This window comes from Leptonotus elevatus, chromosome 6, assembly GCF_054856555.1.
Source record: "Leptonotus elevatus isolate MCC_2025b chromosome 6, RoL_Lele_1.0, whole genome shotgun sequence".
NCBI classification, from domain to species: Eukaryota; Metazoa; Chordata; class Actinopteri; order Syngnathiformes; family Syngnathidae; genus Leptonotus; species Leptonotus elevatus.
Window position 1 is genome coordinate 3,373,346 of NC_141244.1, and position 20,242 is coordinate 3,393,587.

At 43.5% G+C, this 20,242-nt stretch overlaps 2 protein-coding genes across 4 annotated transcripts; one reads left to right on the top strand and one right to left on the bottom strand.

The window, feature by feature from the left end:
• Positions 1-1,465: 1,465 nt before the first annotated feature.
• Positions 1,466-6,683, top strand: echdc1 (enoyl CoA hydratase domain containing 1). Of its 2 annotated transcripts, none has more exons than XM_086077360.1 (7): positions 1,466-1,530; positions 3,608-3,680; positions 3,894-4,069; positions 4,397-4,539; positions 4,805-4,857; positions 4,951-5,031; positions 6,035-6,683. In XM_086077360.1, exons 2-7 carry the CDS (start codon positions 3,616-3,618, stop codon positions 6,450-6,452), a joined length of 936 nt encoding a protein of 311 aa, XP_085933486.1. In that variant the 5' UTR covers positions 1,466-1,530; positions 3,608-3,615; the 3' UTR covers positions 6,453-6,683. The 2 variants fall into 2 exon arrangements, with proteins under 2 accessions (XP_085933486.1, XP_085933485.1); XM_086077359.1 differs by having other exon boundaries at positions 1,480-1,571.
• A 491-nt stretch (positions 6,684-7,174) lies between these two features.
• rnf146 (ring finger protein 146) lies at positions 7,175-20,151 on the bottom strand. 2 transcript variants are annotated; one of them, XM_086078124.1, is made up of 3 exons: positions 19,983-20,151; positions 19,284-19,341; positions 7,175-9,352 (listed from the first exon to the last, which is right to left on the bottom strand). In XM_086078124.1, the coding sequence occupies exon 3, from the start codon at positions 9,338-9,340 to the stop codon at positions 8,177-8,179; it is 1,164 nt and encodes a 387-aa protein (XP_085934250.1). In that variant the 5' UTR covers positions 9,341-9,352; positions 19,284-19,341; positions 19,983-20,151; the 3' UTR covers positions 7,175-8,176. The 2 variants fall into 2 exon arrangements, with proteins under 2 accessions (XP_085934250.1, XP_085934251.1); XM_086078125.1 differs by having other exon boundaries at positions 19,979-20,151.
• Between the last annotated feature and the right edge of the window lie 91 nt (positions 20,152-20,242).

The following is a 20,242-nucleotide window of genomic DNA, read 5'->3' on the forward strand; positions in this document are numbered from 1 at the left end:
CTGTCAATGTATTCAGGAGTAAAAATTGTAACAAGATTATTAGACTACTAATGAACAGAGTGGAAGTGTTAATTGCGTGTTGAATCACATGCATATTCACACATTTAGCCATTTGTTTATATAAACAGAAAAAGGAAAACGTATATCCCATGCACATAGTGTGAAACCTGGCACCTGGGATGGACTAAAATAACAGGTGCAGCAATGTTATGGTGCCAGAAATCCTACCCTTGGATGTAGTACTGGTGATGTGATACAGATATAAATATTGTCATCACATCATGATGCAGAGCCAAATGTTCCAGACTCATAAACATGGAGAAGACGTCGATATGACACAATATATGTTATGCTGAGCACTGGGCAGACATTGTAACTTCAATCATTTATTTGCTTTTTCTGGCTTTCTCTCACAGTTCATTTCAGTAACCAGTCCATATGTTAGTATAATAATTCAAAGCCTTATTGTGTGTACAACGTGAACGGCTATCTTTGCAGTTTTGCATCACTTAGCTCTTTGATGCTTCCAAAACATATCAATGCTTCACCTTTGCTCTTCAGTCTCCAGTACCATTTATCTGTTTCTTCTCCTCATAGGAAGCCTCCAGCCTCATGGCAATCTCTGACACCTGCCATTATGCGTGTACTAAAATAATATGTGCCGACTACAGCACATTCTATACAATGCATCGTGTGTAGCATAGGACAGCTGTAGCTATATCGATCAGTAAATTAATGCACCACTAACAGCAAACACATCCAGAAAGACACAACCAAATGTCTGATGTACATGCCTCTGCAAAAGTATTAGCAGGTCAATTCCTTTATTTTTGCTGTCAACTGTAATCATTTGGGTTTGACATCAAAAAATGAATATGATACTATGATGACTTTCAGCTCAGATTGATCTTTTATCTCATATTTACATCTAAATTTGATACGCAACTTAAAAGATAGCATTATTTGTGACAGTGCCACAATAACTGTAAGTGAGCAAATGACAGAGGAGCGGCCCAAATTAATATTGTGGAGAACTACCTTGAGTGAATCATAATTACCAATCTGGCTATTGCCAGGTTCGGAGGAAACCGGAGTAGCCGGAGAGCACCCACACAGGTACTGTGAGAACATGCAAGCACCACCACGGAAGGCCGGAGCCTGGATTCGATCAAACGACCTCTGTACCGTCTTTTGAATTTTGATTCCCGGATTTTAAAATCTGAAGATAGATTCAACATGTGCTTAATGAGAGATCTGTCATTTAGAGGGCGTGTGCTCCTGTCTAAGACTCTCAAGATGAATTTATCCAGCAATCCTCCCTGGCTTTGAACAAGAAGACTGGTGGTTTAGACTTCTTGGAGTTTTCCTCTTTAAACAATGTTTTTAATGTAAATTGGTTGATCTTTACATCCACACTCCAGTTTGGTAGGTGGCGGTAATGCGCCTGAACGCTGGTTGCCAAGCAAGCGCAAAACAACTACGAGAAGACTTCCGGTGTGAGGGGGCGATTTTGGAAAAGCACAGTTCAAGGTTGGTTTTGCACATTCATGCTGCAAAAGTGAGATCGTTAGGTAAGTGTTTGCACAGGATTTCGACTCGCCTACCCTACAACTCAACAAGAAAGCAAAAACAAACTTAATATGTGGTTCACATCAAGAATATGTAGAAACAACTCTGTGGGTCACCATGCTTTCTTATTGCATTGTCGCTACACGAATAAAAACATAAGCTTTAACTCCCGGTTTCAAATCATCCACATATATTATTTGTTCGCGTCTATTTTGCTAATTTGAGGCAGAAGTTGCCGACCGTCCCTTGAAAAACGTAACCGTCACGTGACAAACAACACAGTATGTCCTGTGTTTGAGGATCTGGGGGAGGAAAAAAAGAGAAAGAAACGAACTGCTTTGTCTACGGCAGGGGTCCCCAACTAAACCGGCAAGAGGTCCAGTAACTCCATCAGCCTAGTAGACCAGGGTCCGAACATGCAACAACATTCAGACGATAATTCATTTTTCTGTTCTTTTATTAAATTGCAAACGTGCTGTTACATTGACAATAATACAACTTGTTAAACTTACTCTCTTTCATTCATTTTAGTGCAAATATATTTGAATGTAAATCACAGTGTAACAAAAATGTATTGCGCATTAACTCCTATTCTTATATTTGTATACTGCCTAGAAGTGCAACACGTGTGCTCTTGCACAAACCTTAACATTGTGATTAAGTATTTCACTTAAAGTGCAACAGGTGACATTAATGTGCCTCAAAAAGCATTTCACTTATCTAGTGCAAATCTGAACTTTTTGTTAACAGACCACAACAGTGGGTTGCAAATTATTCATGTTTAACATTCAATAAAATAAAATAAAAAAATGTATTATTACCATTCAAAAAATAACTCAGTCAGTTGATTCATCAGCAGCTAATGCGATGCATGGGGCACTTTAAATGGCGCTGTCGAGCTGGGACTGCACATCTTCGGATAGCAGCTCGGCTCTTCTTGTTGTAGTTGTGGATGATAGTGGAATCTGTCGGACCTTTTGTTTAAGCTGCTGTCCCTCTTTTCCCTCCAATAGCGTTTCTGCCATCGCCTCCATACACTCTTTGATCATTCCGGAGTCACTAAAAGGCTTTTTGTGCTTGCCCAAAATCCACTGCACATGTAGTGAACACTCGTATGCTCGTTGTTGTGCTGTTAGCGTCTGTGCAATTACCCGTGTTGCACGCTCATACTGTCCTTTCAGTTCATGTAATTTCTGTGCCCTCGTCGCTGATCCTGGCGGGTAATTTGCGACGAATGTTTTGTGTCTTGTCTCGTAATGCCGCTTGATATTGACGCTTTTAACAAGAGCAACAGACTCCGTGCATATAAGACACACTGGCCTTGTAGCACTCGCTGCTGGCAAAATGAAAGCGTAAGCTTCAGTCCACTCATCTCTAAAGACTCGGTTTTCAGAGTCAACTTTTCTAACTTTAGACAGCGCCATAGTTCACCCACTTTCCCATAGTAAAGCCTGTCCCATGTAAACAAGAGCATGCTGCCGGTCAAAGGACCCCGGTTCAATCATAGCTGCCCTCGCGCGCGCCTATTCAAAAATGGCTTTTGTTAAGAATGAACATATTATCGTACTTTAAAACAAAAAATGCTTGGAGGTCCGGATAAAATGGTCTCGGGGTCCGGACCGCGGTCCGCCAGTCGGGGATCCCTGGTCTACGGCATAGGTGTCAAACTCCGGTCCTAGAGGGCCGCAGTCCTGCAGGTTTTGGATGTTTCCGTTCTCCAACACAGCTGATATATGATCAGCTCATCAGCAAGCTCTGCATAAGCCTGATAACGATCCTGCTGATTGGAATCAGCTTGTGTTGGAAGAGGGAAACCTCCAAAACCTGCATGACTGCGGCACTCGAGGATCTATGGTCTACGGTGTCATTGAACTATACGGTAATCCCAATGCCGTTCCCCTCTCCTGCTCTGTGACCAATGATCTGACTGGACACGTCTCTCTCTCTCTCTCTCTCTCTCTCTGCGAAACCATGTATCTACATTGGGCCTCAAATCTTACTGTCAGCATTATGTTTTTGTTTCATGTCCATGCTGAAGGATCAATCATGGTTATCCAGACAATGAGGTGTCATTTCCTGAAGATGAGCCACATGTGTGGCAGCTGCGCAAGGTATCAAGATTTTTCTCTGTAAACCACACTGACAGGACATTAGTAAAGCTTCACCATCAATTCAATGAGATATAATTAAACAAAAAATGCCTTGACGAAGATAAGCCTCAGTTTGACATTGTCAGAGAAGTCTTAAATTGACAACATTTTGTATTGCAATGCAAAACTTCTGTCTGCATATTGGTGCAATGTGACTTAACATATATTGTCAAGGATGTGGCAGAGACAAATGAGTGGCAGAGTTTACACCAAGATGGACTTTGACCAGGAGGAAATAAAGGCCAAGCTGCTGGGATTTCCTGGAGGCTCCATTGATCTTTCCAAACAGGACGAGTCTGGCATTGCCATCCTCACAATCAACAACCCTTCCCACATGAATGCCTTCAGCGGTAGGTTTTCTCCAAAAACACTTTGGATATCCTATCTGGACATATCAACTCATAACCTCTGTCTCCTTGCGATTAAACTAATGATTCCCACCCAGTGTGCTGCGGCACATTAGGGCAAAAGTACATTTAATTGGTCAAAAAAGTATTTATTACAAATCTCAATCTTTTCATGCCAGCAGCGTATAGTGACATGCACAGACAATGAAGTGCTCTTTTATTTATTTTTGTTAGGTGGCATGTCATGAGATTTTTCTCATTTAGATGTATTATTCCTTGGTTCAATCAAGGTTGGGACAACACTGTATTGTGCGTGCTGTTCTTTCTCAGGTACAATGATGGTGCAACTGGAGGAGAAAGTGAGCCAACTGGAACAGTGGACAGACGGAAAAGGCCTCATACTCCAGGGTGCTGCGGGAACTTTCTGTTCCGGATCAGATTTAAATGCTGTCAAAGCATTATCCGAACCCCAAGTATGACAGTACAAGATTTTCAGCTCCTAAACCTTACCTACACACATATACTGACAATCAGACCAAATGTGAACATTCGCTTTCCCTGCACCATGCTGACTGTCTCAAGCCTACTGTGGCAGACATTCTTATTGTCATGTGCGGGGTCTTACATTAAAAAACACACACAAAAATCCGTATGTGCAGGACTTGTTTTACTTAAATGTCTGCATTAGACAAAAACAAATTAAAAACAATTAAGCTTCAATGATCTTTTGTCTTGTAGGATGGCATGAAGATGTGTATGTTTATGCAGAACGTTCAAACAAGACTACTCAGGTATGGAATTTGGTTTATGCCATATGGTTATAAAGCCTCTGCAGTTGTTTTCTGCAATTGGAACATAATACTGTGTTGGTGTTCTTAGTGCAGGCTGCCTCTGATCTCTGTTGCTCTTGTGGAGGGGAGAGCTCTGGGCGGAGGTGCAGAACTTACTACAGCCTGTGATTTCAGGTACAGTGCACACATACCCATTTTTAACATCTTAATCCAGTTTTCTTTATGTTAGCGACCCCACACATGACAAGGAAGGAAATTGGTTTATGGGCATGAAATAAATAATTGAGAGAGCAGAGTGTTTTTATTGATTGATTAATATTTAATTATATTTATATATTTATTTTAATATTTTTTTAACTTTATTTATTTATGGTTATATATATATATATATTAAAATTTCCATTTATATATATATTTTTTGAATTAAATTTTTTTATTCTATTTTTTATATCCGTTTTTATTTTCACTTAGTCATTTATTTATTTTTAATTTTAGCAGATTTGGTCCTCCATACGATGCAGCCTCACTGGTCTAAATATGGTATAATGGTTAATATTGTGTTAGTGGAATATGAGCTAAGCAGCAAAATACAGCCGTTTTATCCATCTCAGGGGGCAGCCATTTTGTCACTTGCTGTCGACTGAAGATGACATCCTTGTTGCTCAGGTAACAACCAATCACAGCTCACCTTCAGAAAACAGGTGAGCTGTGATTGGTCATTGCCTGAGCACTGAACAACTGATGTCATCTTCAGTCGACAGCAAGTGGCAAAATGGCCGCCCCCTGAGATGGATACAAATGGCTAGATTTTGCTTCATAACTCATACTCCACAAATGTAATATTAATCAGTCATGTTTAGCCTAGTGAGGTCACATAACTTATAATGGTCAAGAAATGTTTAAGATAGACTTCCCCTTCAAGGGCTGATACAATGCTCCTCCTGCATGCAGTCATTCTTTTTTCTCCAAATCTTGCGTACTCTGCAAGTAAATTGTTCCAGTGAGCATTGTGGCAAGATTTTTTTTTAATTTCTAGTTTTGACGTATGACCTTCTTGGCCATTGTTGAGGAAATGAGTTGTGTATTTGGGTTGGAAGTCTTGAATATTTTTGGACTAGTTAAACTGGTATGTTATCTTGCTTATGAAGTCATTCAAGTCTGATACTTCTCTTTTTAGATTAATGGCACCTGGCAGTGTGATCCAATTTGTCCATAAACACATGGGTGTTGTCCCGGGCTGGGGCGGAGCTGCTCGACTCGTCCATCTTGTTGGAAGCCAAAATTCCCTCAAGTTGCTCTGCGGTGCTTCCAAAGTTGATCCTGAATTTGGTCTCTACATTCGGCTGGCAGATGGAGCTCTTAAAGACCCTCAGATAGAGGAAGGTGTCGGGACAGTCCTACAGCAGGCTGAAAAGTGGCTCAGTCACTACACTGAAGGGCCACCGCCAGTAATCCAGGCCATGAAAAAGGTAGCTTTGTCAGGGAGAGAGCTCCCTCTAGTGGAGGCTCTGAGGACCGAGAAGGAGGTCTTTGGTACTGTTTGGGGTGGTCCAGCCAACTTGCAGGCACTAACCAGGAAGTCTAAATACAAATGAGCACATCACATTGACCAGTCAAATGTAAATCATGTGTCAGTTGACGTGAAACTGTTCTGTTTCATTAATGCTATTAGGTGAGGTGTCCGCTTCTTTAGGGACATTGAAATATTTAATGCACATCTGTGTTGCTGTTGTTTCATTTTCTTCCTCAATTTATCCTTGACCTTGTTTGTGGTTTTGTTAAAGCTGTTCTATGTAGCAATTTGCATTAAAATATTTTTTACAATGGCTTTTTTATTTGACCATTTATGATACGAAACATCTTACCTGTTCACAAAAGGCACTCCTGAAAGCATCTAGCCAATAGTTTTCAGACTGGATTTGGGTTCTCTGTCTGCGGATGGGACTTCATGCACAGTGTGTATGTGAAGAAATTAGTGCAGTTTCATTTTCTGGCCACACATGGCAGATATTCTCTAAACTTACTTAATAGAAAAAGCTCAAGGGATGCGTTTGTGAAATATTTCATCTGTCTGTAAATAATTTACCTGTGACAGAGCGCTGTGGCTTACATGACAGTGGATTGGGGCTACCGTCAATACATACTTTACATTAACCAATGTGTTTTAAGACATTAATCATCACTATCCCACACTGACTCAAATTAGCTCTATTGCAGGAAAAAAATGTCTATTGTGTGTGTGTGTGTATATATATGTTTGGGGGGGGGGATACAAATAACACATCGTATATTCTTTACAGTCAAAAGACATACCATGTTAGAATGATGAAATGAACATTTATTGATTTACAAACCAAGTAAAAAAAATTGCCAAGCGAAAGCTGTTTAAAAAAAAATGCATTCAGAATGGGAAGTTCGAGGAGATAATCTAAGCACATAGAATAAAACTTCAAACTTTGTGATTTGGAATGGCATGATAGTCTGCCTCACATGTTGCACGTAGGCCTAATCACATGTTGCACGTAGGCCTAATATCAAACTTAAAATCAATGCAAAACGAAAGGACATATATCCACACCAAATCCAAAATCTCAAGAGCATTTTGCCACATGTATCAAAATAAGTCTCTCTTCAAACATGCACCATCTTAACTTTATATTTTAGCAACACACCAGTGTGGATTCCCTGGTTGGGGCCAACTTTTAAATGTACAACACTGATACGTCACATTAAAACTCCAATTACTTCATGAGTTGAACAATTTAGGAAATGGTACGTCTATTTCTGTGTGTATTAAAAAAAAGACATTATTTTGAAGGAGTTGACAGGCAGTAAAATAGTTTGGTAGATTTTCTACGTTGTCAGATATGGCATGTGACATTTGTTCCTCATGAGGGATAGACAAAACACAGCCTGCCTCAAGATGATTTCACATAAAAAAGTTGCACTGAGAATTCACAATTTGCTAAATCTGAAGCAAACTAATCGGTGATGTTGAGAATTAGTGTAGAGTAGGAGCCACATGTTGAGTTCCATGTGTGTCATGTTAGCTGAGAGAGTTAAAGATGATTAGAATGCAATGCAGCTACTCATGTTGACGATGATGCCGCTCCAAACGACACATTCATGTTCCCTCTCAACTTGTCACAGATCGTCATTATTACGCCAAAGGTGTTTAGACTTATGACTTAAAAAGGAAGCCTGTCAAACAGAGCCGCTCGAAAACATGGTCAGTTTGTGGGCACTGAAACAATGAATGAGGGCACATAGAAGAGAATAAATTAATGTAACGCAACAGTTATTTGATTAAGGAAAAACTTCACACTTCACTCACTGTACACTGACCATCCGGCATTCGGGACCTTCCACTAGTAGAGGACGGAGGGGGGGGAATGGACTCTGCGCCCGGGAGGGCTCTGTGCTCTGGGTTCAGTCTTTGCCTCTGTGGCCGATCCTCCCACGGCTCCACGTTGCCTCCCCTCTCCCCTCCATCACGATCCTCTTCCTCGTCGTCACTCCAGCCTCCGGAGCCAGATTCGTCCACGGAGGTGTGATGGTCAGAGGACCTGGAGGGTGAAGCCTCGTCGTCTTCGTCTTCTTCCTCCCCTTCACCTGCCCCAGATCGCTCGTGAGATGGAGTGGGCCTGTGGCTGATTTGGAGTTGTGAGAGAGCATCCTCAAGAGACGGGCTGCTGCTGCCAGGTTGCCCGCCCAAGGAAGTCGGAGGTCTGGTAGTGGGTGGAGGGGCTGGCATAGTAGAAGGGATGCCAGTGCCTTGCTGTTGCACACCAGCTGCCGCGGTATCGGCTCCATCAGCAGAGTTTTCTCGACCCGCTGCCCCGATGACAGGCTCAGTATCCAAACGCAGTCCAGCCACACCTTTCTTGGGAATATCCAAAACATCCCGTTTCATCTTGCGTCTCCGTCCGTGCTCATTACGCCTGTACTGCACCATGTTCTCCAAGTCAGCTACATACAAAAAGCCGGCGATGAGCATCTCCGCCGTCTTCTTGCCCTTGGAGAAAGCGTCCTCCAGCTCACGGCTGGTTCGCACGTCATACTGCCACCAGCCATTGCGGCCCTCGTAATACCAGGCGTGATCGCTCACTTCCCCGCCCCGACCCCCTGCAGATGCTTTTAGCTCTTCCGGGGAGAGAAGTGTGGGCCTTTCCAAGAAGTCATCCGGCACTTCCTGCCTACAGAGAGCGCAGCGCTTGCTCTGCCAGGATGCCCCCTTCACACAGAGGAAACAGAAGATGTGCTGGCATGGTAGTTGCACTGGGTGGACGCAGCTCTGCAGACAGATGGCACACTCTGGTACAGAGAGAGCTGGTGATGTGTTGTTGGAGCCAGAACATGACGATTCAGCAGTGCTCCCACTACCAGCAGCTCCATTGCTGCTGCTGCTGCTGCTACTGCTGCCGCCTTTCTTACTTTGGGGAAGCGAGCTAACAGAGTGGTCTACTTCCCCACAACTAGCCATCCTGAGCACGTACTGGGGATTGGGAAAGTAGAAAGAAAACAAATGTTACAACAGGCACATCATGTATAAAACATTGCATTCATAGTGTCCTCCAAAAGTATTGGAACAGCAAGGTCAATTGTTTTGTTTTTGTTGTATACAGAAAACATTAAGGTTTCAGAAATGGCTATGAGACAAAAGTTGAGATTTCCAGATTTTATTTAATTCTATTGTAGGTGTGTTATTAAACAACTCGGGACAACCATCAATTTTTGTTTGAACCCAACCATTTTTAAAGTGAGCGAAAGTATTGGAACATGTGACCGATGGTCTTTTGTCGTTGCTCTGGTGTTGCCATTCAGGTTGATTATTTAAACATTACATAGTGGTGATGGTTTTTAGCTTTGGGTTTCACTTGTGAAAACTGCATTTGCTGTAGGGCTGGGCGATTTGGCCCAAAAATGTAATCTAGATTTTTGAAGTCATTCATGACGATTATGATTTTAATCCAGAAAACATGTATTTGATAGTTTCATTTATTCAAAAATAATTCCTGTGCAAAATGTTCAGACAACAATAATGTATACTGATTCTAAAACAGTTTTAACATAAACTTAGCATTCATAGTTTGTGCTTAAATGAGTTGGTAGCTCTTGTAAACATGTCTTGTGAACCGCCCATCCAGCATTTTGCCAATTGTGCAAAATTATAACTCACAAAAATATTTTGATGTAACAGAACATAAGAACACCAACTTTTAATAATCGAAAAGACAAAATTCAATTTCACGATGTAGCAAAGTTTCAACGATTCGATTTTTAAAAAGACGATGCATCGAATTAATTCGATTTATTGCTCAGCCCTAATTTGCTGTTAAGCAAACATGAAGACCAGGGAGCTGTCTAGCGAAGAAAAGCAAACCCTTTTGAAGCCGAGAGAAGAGGGAAAACTAATCAGAGCTATTGCAATACAACAATTTGGAATGTCCTGAAAAAGAAATAAATTACTCATGTACTGATCAGCAGATATCAAACAGGTTGTTCAAACAGTATCAACAGCAGCTGAAGACAGAAACATTGTGAGAGCTGTAAAGAAACACACAAAATCAACATTCAAATACATCGCTGCCAAACTCCATTAATGTCTGTTCCAATACTTTTGCTCATTTGAAAAGTGAAATACCTTGTATGTAAATAACTTGGAATAAGCTAGAATTCTGAACTTTTGTCTCATTTACATCTTTTGATCTGGAACCGTAACGTATTTAGTACACAGCAAAAACAAAAGGAAGTTACCTTGCTGTTCCAATACCTTTGAAGGGGATTGTTCATATATATAAACTCGAGGTGCAACAATTGACAACTATTCACATATCAAATTATTCAACATTAATCATTTAGAGCACTTCTTTAAGCACAATTTGTTCAAAATTATTGCAATTTCAGCCTCTAAATAGTAAATATTCTCAGATTTCTGTAGTCCTCCATGAAAGCATATTGATTTTATCTTTGCGCTGTTCCAATACCTTTGAAGGGGATTGTTCATATATATATAAACTCGAGGTGCAACAATTGACAACTATTCACATATCAAATTATTCAACATTAATCATTTAGAGCACTTCTTTAAGCACAATTTGTTCAAAATTATTGCAATTTCAGCCTCTAAATAGTAAATATTCTCAGATTTCTGTAGTCCTCCATGAAAGCATATTGATTTTATCTTTGCGTTAAATCTAAATCAGACATTTACAAAACTTGTAAGCTTACGTTGGAAAACGATGAAAATAAACAGATTAATCAAATATTAACTCATTCAATCCCAAAAACGTGTAAACATGTTTTGAAATACGTTGTCCTTGTCCACCCAAAACGTGTTTACACGGTCTTTATTTTGTTTTTATGCAATAGCTGCATTTGATGCAGTTTTTGACATGAAGAGGTGCAGTGTGTGTTTTGCATGTGTGCATTTTTAGAGAGATAGACCCGCGATGCGATCCGCTTGCATTAAAACGCAGCCCATTCTTAAAGATATATAGCAATCAGCAGCTCAGAGCAGCTCATGCTTGAGCTGTTTCCTTTCTTTGTAAGCACTGGGCTCCTTTTGGGGTACTCTGAATAACAGAAGGCCACATTTGAACAACGCTCACACAAGGTTTTAAACAAGTACGTGCTCGCCTCGGGCACATTAATTTACCGGAAAAATCCGTATTAAAAGCATCAATACATGGTTTTATGAATCGATATTGGGCTATGAAAAGCATTATCGATTCAATATCGATATTTTAAAACCAGCCCTAGTGAAGACAATTTTTATGTAATAATGAATTATTAACTCTTTTACTGCCAAAAACGTTAAATAACGTTTAGTAAAAACCTACGGAGGGGCGCCAAAGACGTTAAAAGACGTTCACTATGTTTTTGTTTTTTTTAACGGGTGGAGGAAAGCCTTGGCCAGCTGTGCTGAAAGTATCAAGCAGATCTAGTTAGTATAATGACTCGTTTTGGCCCCTAGATGGCAGCGATGACTCTTTGGACAAGATTGGGTGGGCGTCAGTAGAAAACGTGAGGCGGAGCTAGAGTGTTGAGGGGACAATGGCTGATGAAGCAACAATGGCGACCGGTTGCAAGCAGCTCACGCTTGAGCATTTTTTTCAAAGACGGAAAGCATCGATCAATACTAAAAAGCGCATTATTGATGTCGACGATGATGATGATGATGGTGGTGGTGGTGGTGATGATGGTGGTGGTGGTGATGATGGTGACTCCGAGCTTGACGCCGAAGTTGGAAGCGTTGACGCGCGGCTATGATCAAGTCATAAAGCCTCACCGGCTAGCGATGCTAACGCCGGAAAACGCGGAGCACAACAGAGTACTTCTGCACAGGCGGACGTTCATTCGGACGATGAAGAGTACCCCGAGTCCAATGCATATTCATCGGAGGAGTGGGTACAGTCTGATCACGGAGAAGACACTGGTTCTGGACTACGATGCCACCATGAATGGAGTGGATAAGATGGATCAGAACATCTACCACCCGGTATAGGAACTGAAGGACATGAGGAAGCCAGACGTAACACCACCGTAACGTAACCGTATCATGATCCTGATAGTAGACTTGATGGCAACACACACTGCAGTATATACTTGCTATTCCCCGGAAAAAACGGCCGGCAAGAAAGTGTAGCGTCTGCACGCGAAAAGGCAATCGCAGTGAAACTAATCTGTTGTGCAAATCCTGTTGCGTCTCCTTGCACGCAGGGGAGTGTTACAGAAAAAGAAAAACTGTAGTTGAAACAACTTACATCCAATATAAAATTATTCATAGAACATACATTACTCAATATATGATGAAGAAAATGGGACTCTCAGACTTCGACATTTGTCTCCAGTGTTTACAAAACAATACAGACACTTATTTTCACGCTTTATGGTTATACACTCCGGTTATGTATTTCTGGACTAAAGTCTTAGAAAAACTTTCCGCTATCTTGGACTGTAGGATACCTTTATCTCCAAACTTGTGTTTGCTAGGTGACCTAACAACAATTGACTTACCACATAAACAATTTCAATCTACACTTGTAGCCCTTACTATCGCAAAAAAAACAATTCTTGTTAACTGGAAAAATAAACAAACTCTGAATATCGACCAATGGTCTAACCTCCTCATAAATCACATTTTAATGGAAAAAATATCTGCCTCAAATAAAAACCAAATATCAAAATTTATAGAAACATGGTCTACGTATATAGAATATTTTAACCTAAATCTGGTTACTTAATTCTGCCTGTTAGCGAGAGCCACCGCATCGCGATAACTTACATTGATGTTTCTGTATTTGGCAATTTGTAACTAATGGTTGTGTTTTTATAGTCAGGAACCCAGTGGCTGCCAACAGGATCGAACAGATTCACCTCCAATGGGCACTAAGGGTTAATATTCGGATTCACTGCATGCCAGTGGGTTAATTCTATAGGTGCTGTCCCCCCCTGGCTGGGCGTGGGCGGGTCTGCCCCTCTGTTGGCTGCTGGGTGGCGGCTGCGTCTTGGCCGTTCCCTGGGTCTCTTGGGGGGTGCTGCGTTGCGGGGCTCTCCCTGGTGTCCGGGGCGGCGCCGCTCCGGCGCGGTCCGTCGCTCTGGGCCCGGCGACGCGGTTCGGGGCCTGTGGGCCGCCCCGTGGTTCCCTCTCCCTTCCCCCTTCCTCCCCATTGCTGCCTCTCCCTCCTCGCCTTCCTGTCCCTTCTCCCTCGTCACCCTTCCTCCTCCTCTCCCTCGTCACCCTTCCTCCTCCTCCTCTCCCCCTTCCTCCTCCTCTCCCCCTCTCTCTGCGGCCCTGCCGCTGCCCTTTGCCCTTCTTGTCGTCTCCTTCCCCCTCCCCTGTCCGCCTTCCTTCCCCTCCCCTGGGCCGGGGGCTCCATCCGTGGCCCGGGTCTCGGCGCTCTAGGGGCCGGGGGGGTGGGTTGTGGTGTTGTGCCCGCCCCGCTCCGGTGGACCTCCTGGCACCTCGGGCGGGCCCCAGTATCCGGGGGGCGAGCTCTATCGCCCCGCTGGGCTGGTCCCATATGCCCGCCGGGGTCCCGGTGGGGTGGGTGGGGGTTTGGTGGGCGGGTGCGCCTCCTACCCCCGCCCGGTTGGGGGGGACCCCGCTGGTTGCTCCTCTTAACTCACTGCACTAGTTTTACACAATACACTTTTATAGACATATAGGGCACATAACACACTTTTGGGGGGGGGGGGGGACTCCGTCTTCGCCCTACAACTCCCCTCCAATTTTAATGCACCACACAACTGTGTGTGTGTGTGTGGGGGGGGGGGGGGGGTTGGCAGACCGCAGTATAGAACAGTGCTGCGGTCCCGTGTCCGTGTCCCCGGCGCCCCCCCCCACCCCCATTTATTTTTTTAATGCAACATATACACTCACGGACATGCCTAGGAGGCGGGTGGATCGGAGCGTGGGGATATCATTTCCCTCTGCTCCGGTTCACCTGCTCCCAATTTTAATGCGCGCGCGCGCGCGCATTAAACACACATTAGGTCTCCCTGCGCATTAAAATTATTAAAAATAAAAACACACACACACACACACACACACACACACACACACACACACACACACACACACACACACACACACACACACACACACACACACACACACACACACACACACACACACACACACACACACAAGGTTTAGGGGTAGAGATCGCCAGTCTGCGAGCTGGCGGACTCAGTAACAGGGTTAGCTTTCACTAAGAACGCTGGAGTGACGACCGGGGCCTTTCCCCGCTGGGCCTGGGGTTCGGGGGTGCCGACCGTCCTCCGGTGCCCCCATCTCCTTTTCTGCCCCCGGTGTTCCGTCCCTCCACGCGGCAGGGGGTGGGGTGGGCGCGGGTGCCCTCTCCGCTCCGCTGTCCGGCCTCTCTTCGGCGCCAATGCCTGGGTCTGGGGGTCAGGGGCTGCCGGTTGGTGGGCGGCTTGGTTGGGGGGGGGGGGTGTCTGGGGGCCGGTGGGGTGCCTGGCGGGCCTGCAGTGCCCCGTCCTGCTGCGTTGGGATGGGGGCGCGGGCCGTGTCGGGGTGGGGGGGCGCTACTGCTCCTGGGTTTGCTCTCCGGCTGGTGGCCCTGGCAGGGGCCGGGGGTCGTCCTTTGGCGCTGCCGCAGTCTGGGGGGCCCTGAGGTGTTGCGCTTGCTCTGTCCTGGCAGGGTTCGACGGCTCCCCTCTTTGGTGGAGATTTTCATGCATGCCAGATCCACCAATCCAGCATCTATCGAAACTCAGACACAATCTGCTTCTTACTCAGGTCATTGAATCGGTGGAGGCTGGTGTCTGTGGATCTCACTCTGCTTCGTCTGTCCTTCCTTCCTTTCCTCAGTCTCTCCTTTGGTCTCTTGAGGTCTCCCTGATTTGTTGGAATTTAGAGGTTTCTGGGGTTGGTGAAGGACTCTGGTTGGTGGCCCGGTGGGTGGTGTCTGGTTGGTGCTGGATTTCATTTTCCTTTCTTTGGTCCTTCCTCGGGTCTCCTGATGGCGGTGTTCGGTTTAGGTGAACGGTATGGGATTTTTTTTATAGGTTTTTGGTGAACTATATATATACACGAATACACACACTCACACGCAAGCACATACATATACAAAATAATAAATAAAATTAAAAAAGAGAGCAATGATGATGACATTACCAACTGAACAATACTGAGCTCTTCAAAAAAAAATAAAAAAATAATAATAATAATAATAATAACATACTAAATGATTAAAGGCAATTTGAGCAAATGTGATTATTTCATTAGTGTGTACAAAACTGGTAGCCCTACGCACTAAGCAGTAGCCAAGAAGTATCCTTCAGGTTCAAAAAGGTTGGTGACCACTGCCTTGGGCAATGTGATGTCATTTTCAGTCAACAGCAAGTGGCAAAACCCCCTGAGATGGATAAACACAGGTGGATTTTTCTGCTGAATTCATATTCCCAAAGCACAATATTAATCAGATTGCCATGTTTAGACTAGTGGGGGCGCTTAGAATATAGTGTAAAGGGTTCTTCTTTTTTTCTTACTTGCCCTTTAACTCTTTGACTGTTTGGACTATGGAAACACAGATACTACCAAATGAAAGATTGAACTCTCATCTTTCATGAGAAAAAAAAAGTTAGTTTCTACCTTATTCCGTTTTTCAGTAATCAACAATAGAAAATAGGGTAGTTTCACCAAATGCTCTATTTTGGACCAAAATACGGAGAAATCAAGCTTTTTGTGAAACGATATTATTTCATGCACTCTAGTGAATTTTACACCTTTTTTTTTTCCATGAATGATGCCACAAACACCTAAACAGTGCTTTACTTCTGTAAAACACTACCACCAACAATGAAAAAGTGTTTTTTGATAGCAAAATACATTTATTTACATTCAACAGTGTAACAATTTGACAAAACAATTTGGCAAACTATTTACAAATGTGTGCAACTGTGATACTATTTACAATTGTGTGGATGTTTCAACTACACAGTTTTTCTTTTTGTGAGGTATATTGTGTAAAACTCCCCTGCGTGCAAGGGGACGCAGCAGGATTTGCACCACAGATTAGTTTCACTGCGATTGCCCCTTCGCGTGCACTTTCTTGCCGGCCTTTTTTTCCGGGGAGTAGCAGGTATATACTGCAGTGTGTGTTTGGCCATGTTGTCATCAAGTCAACTCTCAGGATCATGATACGGTGACCTGGTGTTACGTCTGGCTTCCTCATGTCCTTCAGTTCCTATACCGGGTGGTAAGAGATGTTCTGATCCATCTTATCCACTCCATTCATGGTGGCATCGTAGTCCAGAACCAGTGTCTTCTCCGTGATTAGACTGTACCCACTCCTCCAATGAATATGCATTGGACTCGGGGTACTCTTCATCGTCCGATTGAACGTCCGCCTGTGCAGAAGTGCTCGGTTGTGCACCACGTTTTCCGCCGTTAGCATCGCTAGCCGGTGAGGCTTTACGACGTGATCGAAGCCGCCGCGTCAACGCTTCCAACTTCGGCGTCAACGCTTCCAACTTCGGCGTCAACGCTTCCAACTTCGGCGTCAACGCTTCCAACTTCGGCGTCAACGCTTCCAACTTCGGCGTCAACGCTTCCAACTTCGGCGTCAACGCTTCCAACTTCGGCGTCAACCTCGGAGTCACCATCATCATCATCAATGTGCTCTTTAGCATTGGTCGATGCTTCTCGTCTTTGAAAAAAAATGCTCAAGCGTGAGCTGCTTGCAACCGGTCGCCATTTTCGCTTCCTCAGCCATTCTCCCCTCAACACTCTAGCTCCGCCTGACGTCTTCTACTGACGCCTACCCGATCTTGTCCAAAGAGAGTCATCGCTGCCATCTAGTGCCCAAAAATAGTTATTATACTAACTCGATCTGCTTGATACTTTCAGCACAGCTTGCCAAGGCTTTCCTCCACCCGTTTCCCCAAAAAAAAAAAAACATAGTGAACGCCTTTTAACTCTTTGACTGCCATAAACGTTATAAAACGTTTAGCATAAACCTAGGGAAGGGCGCCGAGGACGTTAAAAGACGTCCCTTATGTTTTTTTTTTTTTTTTTCAAAAACGGGTGCAGGAAAGCCTTGGGCAGCTGTGCTGAAAGAATCAGGCTGATCTGATTAGTCAAAGACTCGTTTTGGCCCCTAGAGGGCAGCGATGACTCTCTTTGCACAAGGTTGGATGGGCCGCCCACCGTGGGCGTCAGTAGAAGACGTGAGGCGGAGCTAGAGTGTTGAGGAGACAATGGCTGATCCAAGCCACAATGGCTTGACCAAGCAACCGGTTACAAGCAGCTCAGCTTGAGCATTTTTTTCAAAGACGGAAAGCATCAATCAATACTAAAAAGCGCATTGATGTCAACGATGATGATGACAACGAGCTCTACGCCAAAGTTGGAAGCTTTGGCCTGTTACTATCACGTAGTAAGCCTCACCGGCTACGCGCGGCTAGCGCGGCTAACGCTGCTAAGGCCGGAAAACGCGCACAATAGCCGGCCGGGTACTTCTACACAATCGGACATTCGATCGGGCGATGGAGAGTTGGCATCGACCAATGCAGATTGATAATGATGATGAAGATGACAACGAGCTCTACGCCAAAGTTGGAAGCTTTGGCGTGACTGTTATGAACAAGTAGTAAGCCTCATCGGCAAAGCGCGGCTAGCGCGGCTAGCGCTGCTAAGGCCGGAAAACGCGCACAATAGCCGGCCGGGTACTTCTACACAATCGGACATTCGATCGGGCGATGGAGAGTTGGCATCGACCAATGCAGATTGATAATGATGATGAAGATGACAACGAGCTCTACGCCAAAGTTGGAAGCTTTGGCGTGACTGTTATGAACAAGTAGTAAGCCTCATCGGCAAAGCGCGGCTAGCGCGGCTAGCGCTGCTAAGGCCGGAAAACGCGGAGCTGCACAAGCGGACATTCGATCGGACAATGAAGAGTACCCCGAGTCCAATGCATATTCATCGGAGGAGCGGGTACAGTCTGATCACGGAGAAGACACTGTTTCTGGACTACGATGCCACCATGAATGGAGTGGATAAAATGGATCAAGCAAATGCTGTTGCGTCTTCTTGCACGCAGGAGAGTGTTACACAAAGAAAAACTGTCGTTGAAACATCCACATATTTGTAAATAGCACCACAGTTGCACACATTTGTAAATAGTTTGCCAAATTGTTGTCAAATTGTTACACTGTTGAATGTAAATAAACGTATTTTGCTATCAAAAAACACTTTTTCATTCTTGGTGGTAGTGTTTTATAGAAGTAAAGCACTATTTAGGTGTTTGTGGCATCATTCATGGACAAAAAGAAGTGTCAAATTCACTAGAATGCATGAAATAATATCGTTTCACTAAAAGCTTGATTTCTCCGTATTTGAGTTCAAAACAAGCGAAATCGGATGAAACTAACCATTTTCTATTGTTGATTACTAAAGAACGGAATAAGGTAGAAACAAACTCTTTTTTTCTGATGAAAGATGAAAGTCCAATCTTTCATTTGGTAGTACGTGTGTTTCCATAGTCCAAACAGAACATTTTCTGTGGACCTTGAAAATCAGTCAAAATGCTTAAATCGGCTGGCACTGGCGGCATCCCTTTTCTGAAAACGTCTGGCAGTCAAAGAGTTAACATCTTTGGCGGCACTCATTTGGATTTTACTAAACGTTATTAAACGTTTTTGGCGGTCAAAGAGTTAAACAGGGGTTCACTAATTGATATTCAAAAGTAATTTCTATGAAACAGTTTTGATTAAAACGTGAAGTTTTGCTGCTGAGTTTTTATACAGCTGGTTAAATGTAAAACTAGTAGTCAGAAAACCTTAATGTCTAACAAAAGGCTCTTTGACATCTTACTGTCCATGTTCCATACAAGAAAAAAAAAAAAAAAAAACAATGATATCCTTGTGGGACACAACAAAACATGCATACTCACATTAAGTCGCTTTAATGTTCATGTATCATGAGACGTGCCGGCGGACCTTCCAAACGACCTATAAAGACATAAACCAAAAGACGGTATGATTTATTTATTTTTCTTAAGTAAATTATTCTAGTCAAGACAATGCACACATTTATAAAGTCCTGGTGTAAACGTTTTCAAGACACTTGATAAACAACATGCATTTCAAGCGTGACATTACAAAGCATTTCGCACAGCGGACACAGCTGTTATTGACATGAACCAGTGTTTTGAACAAAGGGCCACTATGTTAATTGTCTGACTTGCATGGACCCAATTGAGTCCGCTAATCGCCCCACTTTGGTGCTGGTGGTCTCTTAGCACGTTCGTTAAAGCCACTGAAAAGCAGCTTACGTTTACCAACTACAGTACATGACAACAAAGAGATAGCAATGACATATACATTAACCTAAACTGTGGCGAATGACAGTCCGAATGCACGATAGATTAAACGACATTTAGGAAACGGAACAAAGCAAATGTGTTCAAACAAATGAGTACAAATGGCTAAACAACAAAGGCGCTACTGCTTGTTGCTACAGCTAGCTCAGCTAAGGGCAGTAATTTGACTCCAGCAAATAGACGGGGTTCATGTGATGGCGCTAGCTTATTTTAGCTGGTCGACATTAATTTCCTCTCGCGTCTCAGTCCAGGCAGCTGATACGTACATACCGTACTGATATATGTCGTTGTCCCGTTCTTCTGATTTGCTACATTTAAATAATGCGGCGCCAATCCAAACGTCAATGAAACAAATTCCAGTCTTTTATGGGTTTGTTTTCCACTGTATAAAAAGAAGCTCGGGGGTGACGCATTCACTTTACCTCGGAATTCTGATGTTTAATGACGTCACATCCGAGTTGTTGACGTTCCAGTTCACAAATCAAAATTAATACAAGAAGCCTTTAAAAATCCAACATGTTCATTCGTTA

Bases quoted from the DNA above. Each gene is read 5' to 3' on its own strand.
- echdc1 (XM_086077360.1), top strand. From the start codon at position 3,616: ATGGTTATCCAGACAATGAGGTGTCATTTCCTGAAGATGAGCCACATG. The intron at 4,540-4,804 runs GTATGACAGTAC...TTTGTCTTGTAG, and splicing joins AAGCATTATCCGAACCCCAA to GATGGCATGAAGATGTGTAT. The intron at 5,032-6,034 runs GTACAGTGCACA...TTCTCTTTTTAG, and splicing joins ACTACAGCCTGTGATTTCAG to ATTAATGGCACCTGGCAGTG.
- rnf146 (XM_086078124.1), bottom strand. From the start codon at position 9,340: ATGGCTAGTTGTGGGGAAGTAGACCACTCTGTTAGCTCGCTTCCCCAA.